Here is a 15291-nt window from a genome sequence, read left to right as displayed (position 1 = left end):
TGTCATGAGCTGCTTTGATTATAAAGCAATAAAAATATAATGGTTAGGCTCCAGCCCCCCCGCGACCCTACTAGAGGATAAGCGGAAGAAAATGAATGAATGAATAAATCTTAGGCCTGTTGTTCCCAGTCTCTCACATTTGTCATCCCTTAAAAGAAAAAATACCCACACATTAACAAAAAGTAAAAGTCTGTGTAAGTTCTCATTCGTCCAGGTCATAGTTATCTCTTTCTCAGATTAAATCGAAGGCAACTGGACTTGTATTTGTCTGTGGAAGACGTTTCGCCTCTTATCCAAGCGGCTTAATCAGTTCTTATGTATTGGTCTCTCTAGTCCGCACTAGTCTGACCAAGAAAGTGGAGTAGGACCAAGGTATTTAACCTCTTGTGGGTGGGTCCACCAAGGTACCTGTGAAAGTACTGGTTTCACCTGACCATTGTTGTGGTCTCATGTGGACGACCGTCGTTAGGGTCAGGTGACCCTGTTGTTATCCCGTGTGAACGACAGTCGTTAGGGTCAGGTGACCCTGTTGTTATCCCGTGTGAAGGACAGTCGTTAGGGTCAGGTGAGCCCCTGGTGGATGACGATCGTTGAGAGTCGTCTGAGGTTATGTTGTTGACTCTCCTGGGTACCGATGAAAAGGCGACATTGTAGATGGGGGATAGATGGTGTCGCAGACCCCCTCCCCTGTTTAGCGATGGCCTCTCCACTTTTACATAGATGGCTTCTTTGACTCCCCTTTCAAACCATCTGTCCTCCCTGTCCAAGATTTTGACATTGCTGTCTTCAAAGGAGTGTGCCTTTTCCTTTAGGTGGGAGTAGACAGCTGAGACAGGGCCTGAAGAGTTTGCCCTTCTGTGTTGGGCCATACGTTTGTTTAACGGTTGTTTTGTTTCCCCAATATATAGGTCATTGCATTCCTCACTGCATTTGACCGCATATATGAGGTTGCTTTTTTGATTGTGTGGTGTTTTGTCTTTGGGATGTACCAGTTTCTGCCTGAGCGTGTTACCGGGTTTGAAACATACAGGGATTTGATGTTTGTTAAAAATTCTCCTGAGTTTCTCTGAGACCCCAGACACGTATGGAATGACGATGTTTCTGCGTTTATCTTTCATTTTCTCAGCATCCTCCGTGTTGGTATTCTTCCTGGAGCGTGTTGTTGTTTTGCCAAAAGTCCAACTCGGATAGCCACAAGTTTTCAGAGCTCCCTTTAGATGTTTATGTTCTTCTGCTTCGGCCCGAGTGGAGGTTGGTATGTTGTCAGCCCTGTGTTGCAGGGTTCTGATCACACCCATTTTGTGCTCCAGTGGATGATGTGAGTCAAAGAGTAGGTATTGGTCTGTGTGCGTGGGCTTCCTGTATACCCCAATGTGGAGGCTCCTGTCCTCAGCAAGGTGGACATCACAGTCAACGAAAGGGAAGTGATTGTCTTTGACATCCTCTCTTGTGAAATTGATATTCTTGTCCACTGAGTTGATGTGTTGGGTAAAGGCTTGTAGATCTTGTGTTTTAATCTTTACCCATGTGTCATCCACATACCTAAACCAGTGGCTTGGTGGAGCTCCCTTGAAGGAGTTGAGGGCCTTTCGCTCTACCATTTCCATGTATAGATTGGCCACAATGGGGGACACAGGTGAGCCCATAGCACAGCCGTGCTTTTGTCTGTAGAAGTTTCCGTTAAACTGGAAATATGTGGTTGTGAGGCATAAATCCAGTAACTGGCAAATCTGGTCTGGTTTGAGTTTTGTTCTGTCAAGTAGTGTGTGATCTTGTTTCAAGTGATGCCTCACAGTTTCCACTGCCTCCATTGTTGGAATACAGGTGAATAAGGAGGTCACATCGTATGACACCATGGTTTCATCTTGTGCCATTTTCAGGTCTTTGATTTTGTTTACAAAGTCTAATGAGTTTCGAACATGATGTGGTGTGTTCCCAACCAGGGGGGCTAAGATGTTGGCTACAAGCTTAGCGATATTGTAGGTTACTGAATTGATGCTGCTTACGATGGGCCCCCTCCCCTGTTTAGCGATGGCTAAACAGGGGAGGGGGTCTGCGACACCATCTATCCCCCATCTACAATGTCGCCCTTTCATCGGTACCCAGGAGAGTCAACAACATAACCTCAAACGACTCTCAACGATCGTCATCCACCAGGGGCTCACCTGACCCTAACGACTGTCGTTCACACGGGATAACAACAGGGTCACCTGACCCTAACGACGGTCGTCCACATGAGACCACAACAATGGTCAGGTGAAACCAGTACTTTCACAGGTACCTTGGTGGACCTGCCCACAAGAGGTTAAATACCTGGGTCCTACTCCACTTTCTTGGTCAGACTAGTGCGGACTAGAGAGACCAATACATAAGAACTGATGAAGCCGCTTGGATAAGAGGCGAAACGTCTTCCACAGACAAATACAAGTCCAGTTGCCTTCGATTTAATCTGAGAAAGAGATAAAAAGTAAAAGAAACTTCAAGGATGCAAACTGAGTAAATTTATTTCATCTGTAAAAAGTGACAGTGAAAATAAAAATGTGAAATAAAAGTGAATGTTTTGGTCAAAAGACCATTGTCAGCACATCTTACCATCAACAGACCATATATTTCTAAAGAAATAAATAGACTATCAGACTATTAAAAAGTCCAAAACAGGACCAAAGAGGTGAGGAACACAAGGTGCTCCACATGAACCTGTGGTACAAAACGACAATGCTGAGACTGAATAACCAAAGTTGTTGACTGAATTTTTTTCATTGTGTCAGTTTTCACATATGAAATTAATTTACCGTCTTTGCATCTTTAAAGCCGCATTTGCTTTTTTTAAAATCAGCGTGCAGTTTTTCTATTACCGATTATTACCGATTTGTTTTGTCTCAAGTGACCAGAGGCCTGTACTACGAAGCAGGATTTGATCTTATCAAGGTAACTTCAGGTTGAACTCTGGGTTTTCAGTACTACAACGGTGGTTCACTTGTTACTGGTGTAAATCACCATGGTAACTGAACTCCTAACCTGCTCCAGCGCAGGTTAACTTCAGACGATCAGATCAGAACCTGTCAACAGCCAAACTACTGACCAATCAAATCACTGGAAAAACAGAGTCATCATTCCTACAGGGTCCTGACAGGGACAAAAGAGTTTACAATAAAGTGATCAATAATAACGAGCAGTAGATATAAAATATAAAAAAATCAGTGGAATGGTTTTCCTGTTTTCCATTTGTCCACTCTGGTTTTAAAACACAGCTTCTAAAAAATGCACGGGAGTTTATCATAAATAAAAAATAAATAGCCTATGTAATAACTATTTTTAGCTTCATTTTAATTGAACAAATATTCTTTACTCCGACAAGATTCCTCGAAGTGATGAAGGTTTTACTCTCTTCTTCATCCCTGCAGCTCAGATTAACACGAGGAGAGTCCATGACCACAACTGGAACTAAAAACTAAACCTCTGATTTCTTTGATTAGAACAATTAGCCACACACTGTTAATTATTTCCATGATTGTAAATGTACATTTCAGTCAGACTGACTCATCAGACAACTACTTCTCTTTCCTTCTCCTCTTCTTTTGTTTTTCTCCTCTCTGCAGCAGAAACAGTCTGACATTAACTTTAACTGTCTTCTCTGCATCACATGTTCATAACAGTTTATTCATCATCAAACGAAAGATCTTAATTAATGGTTATATACAATAAATTTTAGTGTGACTTTGATAGAAATTATATTCAGACATGGAAATATTTTATATATATATTTTATATAACTCTGCCTCTTTCACATGAACGCGCTCATAAACGGATAGGTAAACCCAGGGTTAACTGAGCCCGTTGATAACCTGCTTCGTAGTACAGGTTATCAGGACGGTGAATGTTAGGTTCAGTCAAGCCAGATAACTAAACGTTATCCTGGGTATATTGAACTAGCTTCGAAGTGCAGGCCTCAGATTTCCAACAGCACTTGAATGCATTATGTTAAAACAAACTGTGCTGCAGCCCCTTTAAGAACCTCCTGGGTGTGGAAAGGGGGGAGTTTTTTTGTGAGACCGTAGTCAGTTGGGTACGTCCAGTTCAGCTTTGTGTTACGCTCTTTGCAAAAATATTTAGCTAGAAGATGTGTATAATATCTCTATTAGAAAAAAGAAGATTTTCAGTCAATTGTATTCAGCGCTTAAATAACGTGCTGTTAACATTAGAAAACTAACAATTGACCCTGAAACCGAGGTAAAGGACAGAAGGAGGTTCTATGAAAGTGTGACACGCTTCGGAATGGAACGCGTCCAAAGGGATTCTGGCCACTCTTCTATTCACGACACCGCAACAAGGAAAAAGTGGAAAAGAGGAGCAGGACCTAGTCTAATTCGAGTTTAAATGCACGTCAGACGAGTTCAAGGGAAGTGAGGTCCAAACTGTGCTTCTCCACTGCTTACTTCACTTCATATTTGACCAGCGGCTGCCGCAGGCTCCCACGGACCCCATGGTTTCTGCTCCTCTGAACAGATGTGTGTGTGGAAGCGCCTCAACTGAGCAGCAATGACTAGACGAGCGTAGGCTGCGTGGCTCGCTAAAACAGTCTCAGAGTTTCTATTGTCTACAACCCACCAGTCCACAAGATGGGGCATCCTCCTCTGGAGTTTAGTGACTGCTATCTGGACAGTCCGGAGTTCAGAGAGACTCTCAAGTGTTATGAAATAGAGCTGGAGAGGACAAGCAAATTTCTCAAAGAGTTGATAAAAGATGGCAACAGTGTCATCAATGCAATCAACGGTAAGCAGTCGCACATCTTCTTTGTGTAGTTTTGACAGGAGTTACTGCTTGTTTTACACACTGAATGAAAATACAGTGGGGTGATGAGGGGAGAGCATCAGTGGGGCCTTTTTAGAGGGCCTACAGGATCATTGTGGGTGGGTGGGTGGTAGAGGCTCAATCAGGGAGGTGCTAGTGCTCCCCTGGGATAAGACCATAACAGCCTCCTTTGAAACGTTGTGGATCTGATGCAGACGTGCAGGATGACTGGTTTGTTTCCAAACAACACAACAGCTATCTCCTTTTGCAGGTGTTGCTTGTACACTTTTCCTGTGTGTGCGATGTTGCCTGTTATCTCTCTGCTGCTGGTTGTAGTGTGGGACCAGCCCCACTGATATTATGGACCAGAGCCAGTGACATCATACAGTACTGTAGATGTGTGTATTTGGGTCAGTGTGGCACCAATGAGGGGAACACTGTTTGTTTTGTATGGCCAAGATACTGTCCATTCTGCTGTCCAAATCCCCAACGATGAGCTTTTCACCTCGAAAACAGAAACTCTCATTGTAGGTGCTGTAGTCATGCTGCAGTGGTCCTATATTCATTCCAGAAAAATAGCCAGAGGTCACGAGTGCTTTTTGTTGGGGTAAACTGCACTAACACATATTCATGAATGTCACATCTTTATCTAGTGCATGATCATCAGGACAGGGTGCTCATTTACTTATGAGTTTGCAAAAAAAAACAGAGAAAACAGAAAAAATCAAAAAAAAAAAAAAAAAAAACACATTTAAAAGAAAATGCAATTTGTCGATGGAAAAAACATAACATGATTGAATGATTGGAAACGGTTCCATTACTAAAAGATGGATTTAAGGAGAAATGTAAAATATGAGACAAAATTTCCAAGTGAAGATCCTGAGGCAAAATGTCTACAGTATTTATCTAACACAGTGTGTATTGTAAAGCCAGACCTAGCAGGGATAATATATTGCCCTGGCCACACACTCGCTGCTGCTGTGTTGCTGAATCCTGCTGTGGATGTTGTTCATGCTGCAGACTTTCCTGCCAGAAAAAAAGCACAGTAATAATAATCCTGGACAGCTGTTCGGTTCATGAGAACTGAGTTGGATGTAAATAATGATAAAGATTTGTATATTGTATATAGTTAAATGTAGTTGAGACTGAGGCCTTTGGAGCTCCTTTCAGATATTTTCTCTCTTTTAAATCTCTCTTTTTTTAACATTTAGGCTATTCTGTGGCAGTGCAGAAGTTTTCTCAGACCCTCAGCATGTTCCAGTTTGACTTCATCGGTGACTCCCTGACAGATGATGAGATTAACATTGGTAAGATAATGCAGACATACTGCTAAACACACTTAATTTTCACAGACTATTAAAATTATAGTGATGAACTGACTTTTAGAACTTATTCCAGTAGGCTTGCCTGTTTATGATTACTATATGGAAAATGGCCGCCTGAGAACAGTGTGGAGTTGTCAGAAATACCTTGAATTTGTTATTATAAAGTTAGACGTGTTTTACATCAGAATTAGCTGTTACAAACAGACTTCCCCACTTGACCTCAGGGAGAGCAACATTTTTGGCAGCCAAGTGGTAATTCCTCACGACTTACAAGGAATTGGGGGGGTGGAGGGGCGGCTTGGTAAAAACAGAAACTTCTGCATTAAAGCTTAATGACAAATGTCTATAAAAAATAGTTGGAAATATTACCATCATTAACTGACTCAAGTCTACGTTAATGCATATTTGTCAGTGCTGAAACAAGTGCGTTGTGGTGCTCTTTTAATTGTTTGAAATGCGTTTCCTGTGTCAGACACTTAAGATAAGAATGTGCTAAGTCTTAATTCCAGTGCTCAACATCTTTGTTGTATTCACCCCCAGCTGAGTCCTTCCAGGAGTTTGCTGGTCTCTTACAGGAAGTGGAGCACGACAGGATGATGCTGGTGGGTTATCAGTTTCCTCCATGCCACTCTGCATCCTATTTGAACCCTTATTACATATTTGAAGCCACATGAACATCTCCTTCACTACACATTAGACCAAATGGAAGGAAATTTTTGACATGTCCTGTTACAACAGCTAAATTAACTTTGTGTTTGTTACAATACAAAAGCAACACTCTTCCTTGAATAGTAGATATTCCTTTTGTCTATGTTAATTGAAATATATTATCACAAAACACATCCATGCACCTAGATACTGTGCTGTAAATGTGTATACTTGTTAAGAGGATTGCTGGTAAATATTTTGCTATCAGTTCCCCTCTTGGTTTTCATGTTCCTTTTTGTTAATGGTTCCCTGTTTCCTTTGTATTTTCAAGCTGTTTTACCACTTCTTCTGCTAGGATTTTGCATGCACTGTTATACTGTAAATAATGCTGAATAACTCATTCTCTAGTGTACTAGTGTTGTAATTGCATTATTTTTGTTATTATAATGTTATTACATGCAAGGTTTCCCAAATGTTTCCTCTTTTTTTAAGCCTCATGAACTCGACCTACAATCTCATCTTCTTTGTTCATCCTCTACTCTTACATGTCATCAATCATGGTATCACATTAGTAGTAATACTTCCTGTTCAAATTCTTTGGCTACAAATCTAGTTTTAAAACTGGAGGTCATTTGGTATTATAATTGTGCTTGTGGGAGCGGTTATGAAAAATGCATTTTTATGCTTTAAAATGTTTATTTCCAAATCCTTTTCAACACGTTTGTGCCCCTAATATAACAAAATGTATCCATAAACAGACTGGGTTTAAGAGTATGTTCTACGCATGGCAATTGAAGTTTGTGTTTCATGTTTACCTGTCCAGGTTCAGAACGCCTCCGACCTTCTCATCAAGCCGTTGGAGAAGTTCAGAAAAGAGCAAATAGGAGTAACAAAAGTGAGTGTTTTCACTGAATCTTCTGCTTAATACTACTTAACAAGAATAGAAGTTGTTCTGTTCACCTTCAGTGGAGCAGAACACTGTTATACTGTTATATGACATGTGACATACTGTTATATTGCATGCAACATTTTCCTGAGCTACTTGCACAGATTGAACAGGATGTTATAAGCTACTTCCCCAAATCTATTTATGAATATATGTGTGAAACAGCCACCTGTTTAAGCATAATAATATGCAAGTATCTTCATCCTCTTTTAGCACTGAATGTGTAAAGACAGGCAGTTTTGTAGTTAAGAACAGCTCATATTTAAAGTCATCAGGAAAGTTGGTGTGATCCCACCTTGATTATTCAGCATGACACCTGGGCATCTTTCTGACTATGCTCTGGTGATCAGAGTTTTTTCCCCTTCAGTGTATGAAGTAACTAGCTGCTTGTCGCAAACACAGTGCTTGTGTGAAACAAAGTGCACATGAATCATGCAGGTCCTAGATGTCTTGTAAAACACATTGCTCTATAGTAAACTCATGTAAAATGTCTTTTGATTGTTCCGGGAACTACGTGTAACAAAACACTTTGTACTTTAATCACACGTTGTCAGTCATTCAGTTTTTTGGCCCATTTAACATATAATATATATATATATATATAAATGAATTTCAACTAGGGCTGGGACGATTATCCGACGTAATCGACGTTGTCGATTATAAAAATTATTCGACGTGGAATTTTAGTGTTGACGCGTTGTGTAAAACCACACAGGGTAAATGATCATAGAACAAAACCGGAACTTTCTTATGGGACCGTTTATAGCCATCGTCTTTGGTTTACCCGGATACAAGCGCAGCGCAAGTGCTGGGACAACGCGGTGACGTAATTGAAGTCATTGACTACGTGAATGATTTGCATCTGTGTAATCTATTTGAACAACATGGCGGCGTCTACCAGCAGTACGACGGATCGTGTGAGCAACATGCGGCATAAAAGGCTCGCACACGGTCCTGCAAAGTTTGGGAATACTTTAATCTTGACACCAACAGTGCGGTAGTCTGCAGACTCTGCAAAGTGCATCTGGCATATCTCTCTAGCACGACAGTCATGCACGAGCACATAAAGAGGAAACACCCTGGTGCAGTGTGTGTGTGTTGGATGGGGCAAATTGTTATATTGAATGACTAACTGGAAAATAATTGCAATAAAATTACTGTTAGGTTAATAAAAAAAATAATCGTTAAATTAGTCGAATAATCGAAAAAATAATCCCTATATTAATCGTTTAAAGAATAATCGTTTGGGACAGCCCTATTTTCAACAGAATAATGTAGTGGTTAAGAAAGACAAGGTTTTCAACAGGAAAAAAGGTATTATGTTGTTATTATGTTATGTTAAGTACATGTGAATGAAAAATATCCCAAAAAGAAAAGTATTTAAATGAAGTGAACAGCAGTGAAAGAGTAATACTAGAGCCAGACCAGTGGTTCCCAGTCTCTTTTGTGTGATGTCACCCCACAGTCCTGTCACATCAAACACCACCCATCACCTTCCTAAGGTGCTCATTTGAATTTTAAACCGGACATTATTTAACTATTTTCAATTATTTTTTATTATTATTTAATTATTGTCAAGTTTGTATTTGTAATAGTATCACATAGAGTGGTAAAAGCTAAAGGCTTCAACCATTTATCCATTACTTCATCCATTACAAAGCTGTTTTATCATTTGTCAACACTTTTAGTTGTTGATTTAAACCATTTACCCAATACTTTATGATAAATGCCTCAACTGATTCAATATTTTTTATCTAATTGTTTAGACTCAATTGCTAACCACTTTCCGGTTTCTCGTGTGTTACAGCTAACTCAATGAATGCATATATATTGTTTAAAATAAATCACAGTTTCTTTTTTTCAAATTATTTGACCTACTCTTCATTTCCTCCAAATAACCCTGTCAACTAGAAAGGTACCCCATGGGGTACAAGTACCAGTGGTTTGGAAATACCAAACTAGATCATTAACCCTGCCACACCGATATATCAGCTGATAGCCCAGATACAGTTGTGTAAAGTGAAAAGAAGTAAATACCTCCCATGCTACAAACATGCAGCAGAGTCTTTCTGTCCTTGATTTAGGAATTTTCACCAACTATTTCTGTAGCTCACTTCAAGTTGAAGGAATTCTGGTCGAAAATGTTTTGCTATGCAAAAAAAAAATTGTGCTATAACTAAAAGTCTTGATAGCAACAGTTCTCAAGAGGAACTCTCCTATAAGCTGTATGTTTTTCAGTCTATGATATATTTAAAAAATGTTCATTTTTATTCTATGAGAATCTATTCTATTTTCCCAGTTAACATATCTGTCTTGCAGGAAAAGAGAAAGAAGTTCGAGAAAGAGAGTGAAAAATATTACTCCCAGTTAGACAAACACCTGAATCTTTCTGCCAAGAAGAAAGAGAGTCATCTCCAAGAGGTTGGGTGGAGTACAGCCAGTATTTTGCATCAATCGTGTAGTGAAATGTAGAACTGAGAACCACGGTTTGAAATTTTTTTTTCCCACTACAGGCTGATGAACTCTTAGACAAAGAGCGAGTGAACTTCTATGAGTCATCAGTGGAGTATGTGTACCAGATCCATCAGGTGCAGGACAGGAAGAAGTTTGATGTGGTTGAGCCTGTAAGTGCCGCCGGTGGTCTCCTACTCTTTGTCTTTGCTACCACACGCACCTGACAAGAGGACAAGGAAATAGACAGTACATAAAAAAATGCAGATAGAAAACAGAATCCCATTCAACCATTCTTTATGATAATGGTTCCTGTGTTCTGACAGCTCTTAACAGCAATCTTAAGTATGTATTTCATTCTTTGATTGGACAGGTGCTGGCATTTCTTCACAGCATTTTAACGCTCAACAACCTGACAGTGGAGATGACTCAGGACTTCATGCCTTATAAGCAGGAACTGCAGCTCAGCTTGCAGAATGTAAGTGGTGTCACTGGCAACAAATTATGCCAGTAGTAAGGTTTAATATCCTGTAATAGGAAGTCTGCAAGCTTCTAAAGTGCTGTCTTTTTTGTCTGGTTTTGCCTGCAGACAAGAAACCACTATGAGAGCACTCGTGAGGAGATGGAGGAACTGATGAAAAGAATGAAACACCCATCCCAGATCAGTAAAATGCACAATATTCTGCCAACGGAGGGTTATTTGTACTGTCAGGAGAAGTGTGAGTGTTCTACAAGTTTTACACTGAAGTTTTTTGCTTGAATTCCCTATGACCAGACACATCCTGTTTTTTTTTTTCATTTCTCCCCACAGGGGCTTTGGGTGTGTCATGGGTCAAATATTATTGCAAGTATCACAAGGAGGGGAGACTGCTGGTCATGGTACCTTGTGAACAGAGGCCTACAACTAAACAGGTGCTGACTGAATAGAAATTTTATTATTACTACATATAGCCACAGACAAACATCTATGTACCTTTAATATAGAGAGCCTATTTATATCCTGGGATGCTGACTCTACAATCGTCATCTCCGTCACACATACCGACCGACTTTCTCTCTTTCCCTGCAGGGCCCAACGCAGCTGACGCTGAAGTCCTGCATCCGCCGGAAGACGGACTCCATAGACAAGCGCTTTTGCTTTGACGTGGAAACTAACGAGAGGTTAGTGCAAACAAATCTGAGGAACTGTGAGATGAGGCAACACTAAAGCCCTGTGGGATAAACAGGTTCAGGCAGAGAGGTGAACAGGTGGTTTACAAGGACAGAGTGTGAGGGCTAAATGGACTGTAGCCCAAACAATCCCCAAGCAGCATGCACACACTGGAAACAGATGGCAGACGCCGTGATTTCAGGGGGAGGAACACAACAAGCTCATATTTATATAGGCAAGCTGTTCAGTACCAAATAAATTTTAATAGACACTTTCTGTCGTAATCCAGCAGATACTTGGAGTGTCAGCAGGGTGTTTTTAAAGGTTTAAAAGCTGCTTGAATTATGCATTAAGCACTTTAATGTGTCTGAATGTTGAGTGACTAATTTGTGCCAATGTGACCTGAACAACAAAATAATGATTAGACAGCTGTTTGATAAACTCAGGGTGGCAGTGCTGTCTAGAACATAGTGCAGAAGATAATGTTAGTTCAAGATGTTTTTAGATAAGCGGTCACCCACCTGATTGTCCCTGATATGCTCCCTGTGCTAGGGCTTGACCCTGACCTATGACCTTAGAAGAAGTAAATGAACAGTCATTTCTCTTACTTAAATATTATTCCCTGATCATTTGTTTGCTAAAGTCTGCACACTCTAACAGAGATCTGTGGCTCTGATTGATATCAGGGTTATGTATTTTACTGTCAAAGTTGACAGAAAAGTTTTTTTATCGTGTGTTGATCATTACAGTCGGAAGAGAGAGCTTTAAACTCGTAGCACAGTTTTTTTAGTTAACAATTAATTCAGTAGCCTACAAGCTGAAAGGTTTGGCACCAGATTTTGTTGCTTCTCCAGCAGACAGATTGCAACACTAGATTTTCATCATCTCTTCATGCTTGTCTTATTTATCTCCATTTCCTACTTCCATCATCACCACATAGGATTGAGTCAGTTTCTTCAAAGACACTTGAGTCCTTCTTCTTGTGGTGTTCTTTTTATGTTATATTGAAAAATATGTGTGTGATCCATTACTTGCACAAGATTAAAAAAGTATTCACAGCAGATGTAAAATGTAGTAGTGCATCCTGTGACTGAAAAAAGAATTATTGCAATGTTTGCCTCTTTAATGACATTTTGTTTGTGTTTCCACAGAAACACACCTGTTACTTTCCAGGCTCTTTCAGAGGGGGACAGGAAGTTGTGGATGGAGGCCATGGATGGAAAAGAGCCTGTGAGTTTATTTATCATTTCATGTAGATTTATTCTTCTATTCAGGATCATTTTTGTGAAAATGGCTTTCCCGTGAAAATACATAGGAGGGACTGTGTGACACACACAAAACTCCCAACACGAGTTCACATGTCAGAGTCCATCTAAACCTGTTTTTTTTTAACTAAAATCTCCCTAAATTTTGACAAATAGCTCAGCTAGTTATCTTTTAGGTGAGAAGCTACAATTGTTGTCAAGATCCATGTCATTTGCAGTTTCCTAATTGGTATGCACCTAATTAAATGTGTTTTATCTTCACAAAACAAATCCGTTGAACCCTAGAGAAAGAAAATTGGAACAAATGAGAGAAAAAAATGTATTTGCTAAGTTGTGTGTTGTTTTTGAATGGTATTTTTATTTTTTCTTAAGTAAAAAATATAATTTACAAAATCCACCATGTAAGATAAGTGACAGCTCACATTTGACATCTGTTAGGCGCTGCAGGATTATTCCTTATCCAATACAGATGTGTGAGCGATGGTAGCAAGCTTGCTTGGCACATTAATCCATCAGTGTTTGGCTAAATGCTGGCACATTGTTAGCCTTAACACCATTTTAAAGCAGTGCTGAATTCACAGTTGGTGTTTGAGTTTTGGCTCTTAAAATCATTTTAGGTCTTAATGGAAACCTCCTTGTAAAAAAACAAAAACCTAAAACTTTCTGTTACCATGATCTGTGTCTGCACTGAGTGGGTTTTGAGGCAATGGAATACTGAAGTGCTTTAGTAGCAAATTTTAGACCTTGTTAATTCTGCTTTTGGTTGTAGCTCTAAACACTATTTCACTTTCAGTTGTTCTGTCTGTGCAGTTGTTGTCAGATCTCCTTAATATCAGACAATTTAATGGTGGATGTCGCATGAATTGAGGACAAAACACATAAACCATCACTGTCAGAGGATGTGAAAACAACAGAAGGCACACTTTTCAGTGCCCTCTTCTTGTGCAACTTCCTCAGTGACTTCTGTATATTGCGAAAATTTCATAATAGCTTTTCCATCAACTTCACCCAAATATTTTCAAAGATCCTCTGCGCTGTACTACGTCCTCCTGCACACGATCAACTCTGGGTGGTGTTCTTTTATAATAAGATAGATGTCGACTTTATTGCACCTTGAATGCCCTTTAGCCTTTGGAATAGCTGAAATATATGGTGCTGAACTCTATCTACCCTTCAGTGTTTCCATATGGACACTTCATATTGCTTTGTATTTTAGGTCTTATAGTGCTGTATGATATCTGTAACTTGCGGATCTTTCTGAACATACTGCCTATGGTTTCATACTTCCTCACACTCTAAGATCTTATTGTCAGTCACTAGAGCACACAACCTTGCTCTGGAAGTATGATGATTTTAGTATAGTATTTTAGACAAAACAATGTTCCTATTATCATGCATGCTTAGAGTAGACAATAGAGCAGAAATGATTCATTGATTAGTCCATCAAGAAAAGTAATCGGCAACTGTTTTGATAGATTGTTTATTATAGATAGATCAAATCATTTTCCAAGCAGAAATATTAAATATTCACTTGTTCTAGCTTCATTTAATTCCATTTGCTGCAGATGACATAACCTTAGGCTGAAGCCAATTGTAATAGTCAATTTAAGTGTTTTCTAGCATTTTATTGACACATTGACATTGAACAACTTATCAGTTAATCAAGAAATGTATCTGCACCTTATTCAATTATGAAAATAACTGTTACTTGCAGCCTTTGCACATAGCCCTTTAGATTTTGTACAAATACAATCATCCCCAGGAGCTCTAGAAGCAAAACCATCCTGAAACCAGGCAGCCAGCTGATCCATTACAGTCCATAAGTCTGTTTTGGCAAATTTGTTACATCTCTAAAACAAGAAGTGTTAGACATGCATGAGTCCATGAGCCAAAATGACAAATGTAATCCTACACTTTCAGATCACTTCATTTTCCACTAAAATGTTTTGACATTGTTTTCATTAAAAAAAAAAAAATCATTCAAAACTGGACAAAAACTTTTGACTGTGAGTAATTCCTTTCTCTAAAGGTACTTTCATTATTATTGCATCCATAGATCAGATTTATCCGTCCTCAGCTACCACGTGTTTCTGACATGACAGTTAATTTGGTAGTTGTAATTTTCTTCTCAGCTCTAAATCAGTGACAGGATGTGACAGTGATACTTCACAGTTCAACTGTCTGTTACTGTTACACTCCTGCTGAAACTGCTCTGTAGCTGGCCCTGACCTCTGATGTTCATTAGCGCGGAGGCCAATAAGCTATTTTGGGGAAGATCCACTACATCTGACAGTGACTGACTGGTCTCTGAGTGAGTGGGATGCTCTGCGTGTGTTACTGGTGACTATGCTTGCAGTCATGTACAGATTTTAAAACGGCTTTGCTAAATTGATCCCAAGATTAAACCAAATTCTTTTCAATGTTTTTGGTTGTTGTTGATGCAGGAATCTTTCCTGTTTTCAACCACTTTTTTCCCTGTTTTTATTATTTTTTTATTTTTCTGTAAATTAAATCTACTCTAACTGTAAAATGGTGCTTATATTCCCTTCAGCTATCATGGAAGCTTTTCCACATGCTCCTCACTTTCCTTTTATATTTCTTTTCATTTCAGATCTATCATTCCCCAATTCACAAGCAAGCTGAAAGTAAGTTAATCATCATTATTCTGTAGGTCTGAAGATGTGATGTTTACAAAAACAGACACAATGATGTCTT

The 15291-nt window shown here is 39.4% G+C and overlaps 2 protein-coding genes across 10 annotated transcripts in view; one reads left to right on the top strand and one right to left on the bottom strand.

Moving 5' to 3' along the window:
• Window positions 1-641: 641 nt before the first annotated feature.
• On the bottom strand, window positions 642-2096 carry LOC130182834 (uncharacterized; the record flags this gene model as incomplete). Its single annotated transcript, XM_056398002.1, has 1 exon — window positions 642-2096. A coding segment is annotated over exon 1 (1455 nt), but the record flags the coding sequence as incomplete, so codon positions are not given.
• Window positions 2097-4084: 1988 nt separating this feature from the next.
• Window positions 4085-15291, top strand: part of LOC130182087 (oligophrenin-1-like) — a 28198-nt gene continuing 16991 nt past the window's right edge. For 5 of the 9 annotated variants that reach the window (XM_056396663.1, XM_056396662.1, XM_056396668.1 and 2 more), the window contains exons 1-12: window positions 4086-4773; window positions 6003-6098; window positions 6657-6718; window positions 7588-7659; window positions 10030-10131; window positions 10224-10334; window positions 10535-10639; window positions 10751-10880; window positions 10973-11073; window positions 11231-11322; window positions 12463-12541; window positions 15188-15221. In XM_056396663.1, coding sequence (XP_056252638.1) covers window positions 4620-4773; window positions 6003-6098; window positions 6657-6718; window positions 7588-7659; window positions 10030-10131; window positions 10224-10334; window positions 10535-10639; window positions 10751-10880; window positions 10973-11073; window positions 11231-11322; window positions 12463-12541; window positions 15188-15221 — 1138 coding nt within the window. In that variant the 5' untranslated portion in view covers window positions 4086-4619. Of the gene's footprint in view, window positions 4774-6002; window positions 6099-6656; window positions 6719-7587; window positions 7660-10029; window positions 10132-10223; window positions 10335-10534; window positions 10640-10750; window positions 10881-10972; window positions 11074-11230; window positions 11323-12462; window positions 12542-15187; window positions 15222-15291 lie in introns of all 9 variants that reach the window. The other 4 variants (XM_056396670.1, XM_056396669.1, XM_056396672.1 and 1 more) reach the window with 1 other exon arrangement.

This window comes from Seriola aureovittata, chromosome 15 (genome assembly GCF_021018895.1).
Source record: "Seriola aureovittata isolate HTS-2021-v1 ecotype China chromosome 15, ASM2101889v1, whole genome shotgun sequence".
NCBI lineage: Eukaryota > Metazoa > Chordata > Actinopteri > Carangiformes > Carangidae > Seriola > Seriola aureovittata.
This window is presented reverse-complemented; position numbering and strand designations above follow the sequence as displayed.